General features: G+C 47.7%; 1 protein-coding gene across 6 annotated transcripts in view; it reads right to left on the bottom strand.

The window, feature by feature from the left end:
* Positions 1 to 7,448: 7,448 nt before the first annotated feature.
* Positions 7,449 to 10,159, bottom strand: part of OGDH (oxoglutarate dehydrogenase) — a 79,413-nt gene continuing 76,702 nt past the window's right edge. For all 6 annotated transcript variants that reach the window (XM_028167853.2, XM_057549702.1, XM_028167852.2 and 3 more), the window contains 3 exons: positions 8,967 to 9,130; positions 8,614 to 8,768; positions 7,449 to 8,534 (listed from right to left, as the gene is read on the bottom strand). In XM_028167853.2, the coding sequence (XP_028023654.2) occupies positions 8,414 to 8,534; positions 8,614 to 8,768; positions 8,967 to 9,130 (440 nt within the window). In that variant the 3' untranslated portion in view covers positions 7,449 to 8,413. The remainder of the gene's footprint in view (positions 8,535 to 8,613; positions 8,769 to 8,966; positions 9,131 to 10,159) is intronic.

Genomic DNA, 10,159 nt, shown 5'->3' with positions numbered 1-10,159 from the left:
CACATCATAAGCAAACTTCTTTTTTGTTTTTTATGGCCATGCTGCACAGCTTGTGGAATCTCAGTTCCCTGACCAGGGATTGAACCCGGGCCATGGCTGTGAGAGCACCAAATCCTAACCACTAGACCACCAGGGAACTCCCATAAGCAAACTTCTAAAAACTAAAGACAAAAATTGTTCAAAGCGGCAAGGCAATTAATATGAGAGAGGATTTCTCATCAGAAACCATGGAGACTAGAAGGAAGTGGCACAACATTTTTCAAGTACTGAAAGAAAAGAACTGTTAACTCAGAATTCTATATCTAGCAAAAATGTCCTTTAGGAATTAAGAGGCAGTCAGTACATTCTCAGATGTAGGAGAACTAAGAGAATTTATCACCAATAGACCTACCCTAAAAGAACAGCTAAGAGAAGTTCCCTAATCAGAAAGGAAATGATAAAGACATCTAAGAACACCAGGAAGGAAAAAATAACACAGAAAGCCAAAAATGTTGTTAAATAAAATAGAATTTCTTTCTCCTCTTGAGTCTTCTAAAGTATTTTTGGTGGTTGAAGCAAAACTGATAACACTGTCTGATGTGGTTCTAAATGTATGTAGAGGAAATATTTAAGACAAATATATTATAAATGGAGAGGGTAAAGGGACATAAAGGAAGGTACATTGTTCTACACTTTGCATGAACTGATAAAATGATGACACTAGTAGATTGTGATAATTTATGTATATATAATATGATACCCAGAGCAATCACTAAAAAAGCTATACCATAGATAAATACCAATGGTAAAAAAACACCATGGATTTAAAAAATGAAATTATAAAAAAAGTTTTTAACCCACAGGAGGGTAGGGGAAAACTTAAGCTCTAACTTAGTAACAATTACATTAAATGTAAATGGTCTAAATATACCAATTAAAATATGGAGATTGGAAGAGTGGATTAAAAAATACACGACCCGACCATATGCTATCTACAAGAAACTCACTTAAAAAATAACTTGTAAGCAGATTGAAAGTAAAAGAATGGAAGACATACATATAAATTCAAATATTAATCAAAGAAAAGCAGGAGTGGCTATATTATTATCAGATAAAGCAGACTTTAGAGCAAAGAAAATGACCAGAGTCAGAGAGACACATTATATAATGAAAAAAGGGTCAATCCACAAGGAAAACATAGCAATCCTAAGTGTGCATGCACCAAACAACAGAGCTGCAAAATATGTGAACAAAAAACTGATAAGATTGAAAGAAGAATAGACAAATCCATCATTATAGTTGGAGACTTTATCATCTCTCTCAAGAGTTGATTGAAAAATAGACAGAAAATCAGCAAGGATACAGAAGGACTCAACAACACCATCAACCAACAGGATCTAATGAACATTTATAGAACACTTCACCCAACCAAAACAGAATGCACATTTTCTTCAAGTGCCCATGGAACACATACCAAGATAGACCATATCATCAGCCATAAAACAAATTTCAACAAATTTAGCAGTACTGAAATCATACAGAGGGAATTTCTCTAACCACAATGGAATCAAACTAATCAATAACAGAAAGATAACATGGAACGACACATTTCTAAATAATCCATGGCTTAAAGAGAAAGTTTTTTTTTAAATTAATTAACTAATTTATTTATTTGGCTGCATCGGGTCTTAGTTGTGCATGTGGGATTTTCATTGTGGTGCATGGGCTCTTCATTGTGGCACAGAGGCTTTTCTAGTTGTGGCGCGTGGGCTCCAGAATGCACAGGCTCAATAGTTGTGGCACGCGGGCTCTCTAGTTACGGCGCATGGGCTCTAGAGCACATGGGCTCAGTAGTTGCGGCACGTGGGCTTAGTTGCTCCATGGCATGTGGGATCTTAGTTCCCTGACCAGGGATTGAACCCACATCCCCTGGGTTGGAAGGCGGATTCTTAACCACTGGACCACCAGGGAAGTCCTGAAAGAGAAAGTCTTGGGACTTCCCTGATGGCCCAGTGGTTAAGACTCCATGCTCCCGGGACTTGTTATACAGTAGGACCTTGTTGTTTATCCATTCTATATATAAAACTTACATCTGCTAACCTCAACCTCCCACTCCATCCCTCCCCCAACCCCCTCCCCCTTGGCAACCACCAGTCTGTTCTGTATGTCCATGATTCTGTTTCTGTTGCATAGATAGGTTCATTTGTGTCATACTTTAGATTCCACATATAAGTGATATCATATGGTATTTGTCTTTCTCTTTCTGACTTACTTCACTTAGTATGATAATCTCTAGTTGCATCCATGTTGCTGCAAATGGCATTATTTCATTCTTTTTTATGTCTGAGTAGTATTCCATTGTATATATGTATCACACCTTCTTTATCCATTCATCTGTCGATGGACATTTAGGTTGTTTCCACATCTTGGCTATTGTGAATAGTGCTGCTATGAACATAGGTATGCATGTATCTTTTTGAATTATAGTCTGGATATATGCCCAGGAGTGGGATTGCTGGATCATAAGGTAATACTATTTTTAGTTTTCTGATGAACCTCCATACTGTTTTCCACAGTGGCTGCACCAGCTTACATTAAGGGAGATTTAAAAATACACCAAACTCAATGAAAATGGAAATACAACATATCAAAATTTGTGAGCCACAGCTAAAGCAGTGCTGAGAAGGAAATTTACAGAAGTAAATGCATATACTTCAATAAAAAATAATGAAATTTTTAAAAAGCAAATGCATACATGAGAGAAGAAAAAAATTCTCAAACCAATAATCTATACTCCCACTTCAAGAACCTAGAAAAAGAAGGGCAAAATAAACCCAAAGCAAGTATCAATAGAAGGAATTAAAATTTAAAGATAAGACTAGAAATCAATGAACCTGAAAACAGAAAAACAATAGAGAAAATCAATGAAACTAAAATATGGTTCCTTGAAAAGATCAATAACATTGACAAACCTCTAGCAAGACTGAAAGAAAAGAAAGAGAGAAGAAACAAATTACCAATATCGGGACTGGAATAAGGGAAATCACTACAGGCTCTGCAGACATCAAAAGGAAAATAAGGAAATATTATGAACAACTCCACACACATAAATTTGACAACTTAGAAAAAATAAACAATTCCTTGAAAAGCACAATCTACCATAATTCATCCAATATGAAATAGTTATTTTTTTTTCTGTTATTTTTTTTTTTTTTTTTAAACTTTGGGTTTATTTATTTATTTATTTATTCATTCATGGCTGTGTTGGGTCTTCGTTTCTGTGCGAGGGCTTTCTCTAGTTGGCGCAAGTGGGGGCCATTCTTCATCGCGGTGCGCGGGCCTCTCATTATTGCGGCCTCTCTTGTTGCGGAGCACAGGCTCCAGACGCGCAGGCTCAGTAATTGTGCCTCACGGGCCTAGTTGCTCCGCGGCATGTGGGATCTTCCCAGACCAGGGCTCGAACCTGTGTCCCCTGCATTGGCAGGCAGATTCTCAACCACTGCACCACCAGGGAAGCCCTGAAATAGTTATTTTAATAGGCCTATAATTATCAAGGAAATTGAATTCATAATTTAAAAACTCCAGAAAAATAAGTGTCCAGGCCAAGATGGTTTAACTGGACATGTCTACTAAACATCTGAAGAAAAATTAACACCAGTTCTACATAAATACTTCCAGAAAACAAAAGAGGAAACACATCCCAATTCATTTTCTGAATCCAGTATTACCCTGATACCAAAGTAGACAAAAGATGGTACAAAAAAAGAAAACTACAGACCAATATCCCTCATGAATATAGATATAAAATCCTTAACAAAAAATTATCAGATAGAATTCAGCAGTATATAAAAAAGAATTATATACCCTGACAAAGTGGGGTTTGTTCCAGGAATCCAAGGCTTGTTCAATGTCCAAAAATCAGTATAACAGACTAATGAAGAAAAACAATCATATGGTTGTATCAGTTGATGCAGATGAAGCATTTGACAAAATTCAACACCTATTTATGGCAAAAACTCCCAGAAAAATAGTAATATGGGGGGACTTCCTTTACTTGTTAAAGGGTATCTGCAAACAACTTACAGCTAACATTATACCTGATGATGAAAGACCGAATGCTTTCTCCCTAAGACTGGGAAGAAAGCAAGGATGTCTTCTCTCACTGCTCTTATTCAACATAGTGATGTAAGTTCTAGTCAGTGAAATAAGGCAAGAGAAGGGAATAAAGGGCATATAGATTGGAAAGGAACAAATAAAACTGTCTCTATTGGGAGTGGCTAAAGCCTGTTCTTAAGGCTGAACTTCTGGAATCGGGGGAGTGGAGGGAAATCAGCAGGGAAATCAGAACCTCAAGTCGTGAGATGGAGAAAGCCCCAGCACAGAGGAAAGCGGGGGTGTGTGTGTGAATTCCCTGGCGGTCCAGCGGTTAGGACTCTGAGCTTTCACTGCCAAGGCATGGGTTCTATTCCTGGTCAGGGAACTAAGATCCGACAAACCACAGGCCAGGAAAAAAACCCCAGACAAACAGAGAAAGAAAGAGCTCGACCCCAGAGCCTCCCTTAGGTGGCCACACCTGACCTGGGGTCCCAGGGTGCTCAGCAGACTTTTCTGTTCCGGTGTTCCCTAGAAGGTGGGGCAGAGGGGGTGCAGGGAACAGACACTGGGGTGTTGTGTGTCCAGGCCAAGGGCTGCCAATGGCAGGGAGATCCTGGGCTGGGGTCCAGCTCTGGGCTGGGGAGACAGGGCCTTTGCCCACCCACCTAACTCTAGCATATGGGGCAGGTGGGGTGGGAGAGGGTGCAAGGGTTAGGGAGGCCATCCCAGCCCCTCCCAAACCCAGGCACAAAGGGGTTAATTGAAGCTGGGGGTGGGAGGGAGGAGGGGCAAAGGGAGGCCTTGCGGGGAAGGGGAGGCCTTAGAGAAGGGTGAGACCCTGGTTGAAGATGGTCAAAAGGTACAAACTTCCTGTTATAAAATAAATAATTCATGGAGATGTACAGCATGGTGACTAGAGTTAATAATGCTGTATTGCATATTTGAAAGCTGCTGAGAGAGATCTTAAATGTTCTCATCACAAGAAAAAAAAATTGAAACGTGTTGACATATGTGAACTAGACTTATTGTAGTGACCATTTCACAATATATACAAATATCGAATCATCATGCCGTCGTTAATTTTATTGGATTATAGTTGATTTACAATGCTGTGTTAGTTTCAGGTGTACAGCAAAGAGATTCAGTTATACACATACATATATTCATTCTTTTTCAGATTCTTTTCTCATATAGGTTATCACAGAATGTTGAGTAGAGTTCCCTGCGCTGTACAGTAGTAGGTCCTTGTTGGTTTCCAATCATTATGTTGTACACTTGAAACTAATATGTTATATGTCAAATATATCAATTAAAAAAAGGGCCAAGAGGGAGTTGAGGTCCTGGGGGGAGGTGATGGGGCTGCGGGGAAGGGGGTCTGCCCTGGTGGGAGTGAGGCCCTGGGGGAGGCGAGGGCGTGGGGGAGGGTAGACTACAGTGCAGGGGTGAAGTCCTGGGGGTGAGGCCGTGCGGGGAGGGGCAGAGCAGCCCTGCTGGAGGGGACCTGGACTCCATTCCTTTCAGGATGCCATGAGCTGGGTGTGGCAGCTGGGACTCCCAGGGGACAAGAGAGCTGGGGGAAATCTGAGAGGTGTGGTTAGCTCTGTAGTCCGGTCCCAGGTGAATACTACCCTACGGGGCAGCTCACTGCCCCACCTAATTGAGGGCAGAAATAGGTTTCACACAGATTCCAACTCCATTTCCACTGGAGATAAAATCACCCCACTGGGTGGACACTTGACACATCAAGGGTGAACTATGGGTAAGGCCTCAGCCCCACCTGTGCCTCATCCCGAGCCCCCCCTCCCCCCCCCCTCCCCCCCCCCCAGGCCCCCCTGTCCTGGGGGCCGCTCCCGGGGACAGCCCCCTCCTGTGCGGCAGGCTGACCCTCTTGCTACACTTTCACAGGTGCCGGTGTCAGATGGGCCTTTAGTATCCAGAAAGGCCAGGAATCCACGTCAAGCGGCCCAGGCACTCTCGTGCACAAACACACTTATGCATACACACACACACACACACACACACACGCATGCATGTGCACACAATGACATGCACACACATGCACGCTCTCACACACTGGTCTGGGTGCTCTGGAAGTCTAAGCATATAGGCTGCTGTCCTAGACTGTGAGGCTTCTTCCTTCTCACCATTGCTCTTTTCCAGTTTTAGGAAAGGGGCGACTGAGAACCATAGTAGAACAGAGCTGACCAGAGAAGCGTTTGTCTGGCGGGTGGCCCAGCATGGCCTGATTGCCCCTCATCTGCCGACCCGACCCACGCAGAGCCGTGGGAGTGGGAGAGGCCTGAGTCCCTCGCCCTGCCCCTCGCCTCGGCTCCTGCAGATGGGCCAGTGGTGGTGGCTCCTGGGAGCCCTGGACTCCCTCAGGTGCCCCACCAGGAAGTGCCCAGACCCCCTTGGGCTCTTGGCTCCCCTGTACCTACCGACCAGATTAGAAGCAGCAAGAGGTGAGGGCCCAGCTTCCATCCCGTGTCTCACCCCTATGTGCTCTACCTCGGGGTAAGAGTGGAACCCTAACTCACCACACAGAGTGCAGGATGGGGACAGCTGCCCCCTTAGAGCACCAGGATTCTCTCCAGGGAAAGGGGCTCCTGACTCATTTTTTGCCTTTTAGCTCTAATCTGCCTGGCTGACAGCATCAGACACGGGGACAGGGTGCTGGTTTTGGAGCACACACAGACGCACAGGGGCAGGTGACAGCTTTTCCCCTGCCACTACCTGCCCAAGGCATGCCAGGCCCGGAAGACCCTTGGCCAAGCCACAGGACAAAATGAAGACATTCTGAAAAGGCTTCAAGGACAAGGGACCCGGGTGTGGCCCAAAGGATGGGGTGAACAGCAGGGGGCCCCACTGCTGGAGGGTACCCCTATGTCCACACCCAGGCCTTTCCCTGAGCTCTTTTTCAATGCTGGGACCTCTCCACCCCCCAGAAAACCAAAGCTGGCGTGCTGTGGGCTGAAGGGAGTGGGGCTCTTGTCAAGAGGGGACACAGCCTCATAAGGGCTCGGCTGGCACGGCCGGCTCCCCTCCAGAGGTCCAATGAGCTGCTTGGGCTTCTGGAGGCTGCTGACAACGTCCCAGGGCAAGCCCACCACGCACGCCGGCTGAAGCACAGACTGCAGAGTACTTTTTTAGGTGGCGTGTGTTGGGGGACCTGGGAGCAGGGGACACTCAGAAACCAGGGTGTGTCCGACACAGTCTGCAACAATGATGACGGCGAGGCCAGGCCAGAGGGAGGACGGCGGCTCGGCCTCCCCTGTGCTGCCCCGAGCACGCAGGCTCTGCGGTGAGGAGGGGCTGCTTCCCAGGCAGGGCGGAGACGCCTGGGGCGGAGCAGAAACAATGACACCACACAGGCCCAAGGATAACTTAGTTTATGGGTCAAGCCAAATGCAATGCAAAGTTGTTTTCGTTATTTTTTTTTTTAACCAAAATAAATAAATCAGATCTGTCCCTGTGACAGGTCAGGGGAGCTGGCCCCTCGGCCTAGTGACGCCCCTCACTCCTGCCCCTCCTCTCCCCCTTCTGACCAGCTTTGGCACAGCAGAGAGAAGGATGCTTCGGAGTCTCCATCGTGTAGAAGGAAAGAGGAAAGGAGGTGGAACCGGAGGTTAAGGGAGGGCAGGACCCAGACGAGCAGCCTGCGCCCCGGCCCTAGAGCCCCGAGTGGCGCTTCCCGCCACGCACACCCCACGGGCCCGGGCGCCACCCAGCCCCAGGCGGGTGGAGTATGCACGGCCCCTGTGCACGGCCCGGGACCCTCTCGAGGGGAGGACGTGGACGCTGGAGAGAGCGGGCCCGCCCTCTCTGTGCAGGTCAGTCTCGGGCCATCTCCCACCAGCCACCCCTCGGCAGCGCCCTCCGCTCACCGCACGGCAAGGGCCCTGACAGAACCCTCCCAGCCCACAAAGCCTCTGACAGTGGCGGCTCCTCCGAGGGGTCTGGGGCGCAGCCTGAGGAGAGGAAGCCACCCTGCTGGGTGACAAGGACCGCCAGCACAAGGGCATGCCACATGAGGCCGGTCCTGGGGGTGATCTGGGGGGGTGAGGGCAGATCTGACCCTCCCAGGACACCTGTGGGGGCTCCCTCTCCTCCTCCCGCTCCCCACTGCCTCCACGAAGGCTGCTCAGCTGGACAGAAGTCACAGAGCCTGGGGGGCAGCCGAGCACGTGAGGGGGGAGAGCAGCCTAATTCCTAAGTGAGCAAGGGGGCGTGTGTGGTGCAGGGACGGGCAGAGGTGCGGGCAGCGCGGAGCGCTATTCTTTAGTGGAGAAGCAAGGGGCAGTCGTGAGGTGCAGGGCGGCCTAAGCAGCCCAGGCAGCATCTACGAGAACTTCTTGAAGGCGTCCAGGTCGAAGGCCGTGTCCAGGAGGCGCTGCAGCTCCGTGAGGTGGGTCTTCTTGTTGCCGGTGGCTGGAGCCGCCGCTGGGTCCCGGCCAGCATACCTGAGGGGAGCGACAATGAGCGGTGACGGCAAAGGCCACCGAGGGGCCCCGGGCCCCAGCCGACTGCCCACAGCCTTACCACACAGGCTTGGCGCGGTTGATGGTGGTCCGCAGCCTGGGCTTCACGTAGTCGTAGTAGCCTTGGTTCTTGTGCTCCTCCTGGCACCAGGCCAGCTCGGCATTGGGGTACTTCTGCACCTCCTGCAGCAGGAGGTCAAAGGGGAAGGGCGACAGCTGGGGAGAGAGAGAGGAGCTCCTGTCAGGAGAAGGTGCTCAGAGTACTGGGCGAGGCTGGTGTCCTAGAGGGGCTGGTGTCCCAGGTGAGGAGCTCAGTGACCCCTAAAGGATGTTCCGGAAACTCTGGGAAAGCTCTGGGGCCCAGACACCTGCAGGAGGAACGCCAGGACCGACCTGGGCACCACCTGCCCTCACCTGCTCGATCCTCGTGATGGCCACTTGCTCTGCCATATCCCGCGCTTTGCGCTCTCGCGTAAGATCATAGTACACTTTGCCGGTACAGAAGAGAAGTCTCTTGACGTTTTCTGGGTTTTGGGCTGCAGGGCCATCTTCTGGGATCACCCTCTGGAAGTGGGTACCTACAAGAGAATCCCCACAGCCGGGGGTTTGCTCAGGGCTTGGCTGAGGGTGTCTAGGGCCCTCCCTCCACGAGGTGGGGCTGTGCCACAAATGACACCAGAACATTTAGTTTCTGAGGGTTAGGGCTCTCCCTCTCTCGCCAGCCTGTGATGCCCTTGCATTAATCCACACTGAGAGAGCCTAACAGGCACAGTAGGCAAGGCCAGCCTTGGAGAGCAAGTGACATCAGTTCATTCTTCAGAACGACCTGTCTCAGACTTCAGGGACAACTAGGTCTAGAAGAGCATCCCATGACCACTCTGCTCAGACTCCTCATGAGTTTACAAATACTAAAACTTTCCACACTGGAAACTAGAGCAAATACTCAGATGCTCACGGCCGGGACCATTCCCCTGCGAACAAGGCCGACTTCAGGAAGCTGCATTCAAAATGAGGGGTTCCCTTAGTGACACATAAGCAACACACAACATGCTCACATTCACGTACACACGCAAATGCTAGGATTAGAAGGAAACTACCTTCACACGAGAAAGGCCAGATATGAGAAACCCACCGCGAACATCATACTCAAGGGTGAAAGACTGAAAGCATTTTCCTAAGACACAAACAAGGCAAGGATGTCCGTTCTCACCACTTCTATTCAACATAGCACTGGAATTTCTAGCCAGAGAAATTAGGCAAAAAAAAAAAAAAAAAAAAAAGAACTAAGAAGTGTCTAAATTGGAAAGGAACAAATAAAATTATCTGTTTGTTTTACATGTAGAAAACCCTAAAGATTTCACATACAAAAAAAACCTGTTAGAACTAATAAATGAATTCAGCAAAGTTACAGGATAGAAAATCAACACTCAGAATTCAGTTGTATTTCTATGAACAATCCAAAAGTTAAGAAAAAAAAAATCCCATTTGAAACAGCATCAAATAAATAAAATTACTTAGGAATAAACTTAACCAAGAAAATGAAAGACTTGTACACTGAAAACTACAGAACATTACTGAGAGAAATTAAAGAAGATACCAATAAATGG

This window comes from Balaenoptera acutorostrata, chromosome 7 (genome assembly GCF_949987535.1).
Source record: "Balaenoptera acutorostrata chromosome 7, mBalAcu1.1, whole genome shotgun sequence".
In the NCBI taxonomy this organism is placed as follows: Eukaryota; Metazoa; Chordata; class Mammalia; order Artiodactyla; family Balaenopteridae; genus Balaenoptera; species Balaenoptera acutorostrata.
This window is presented reverse-complemented; position numbering and strand designations above follow the sequence as displayed.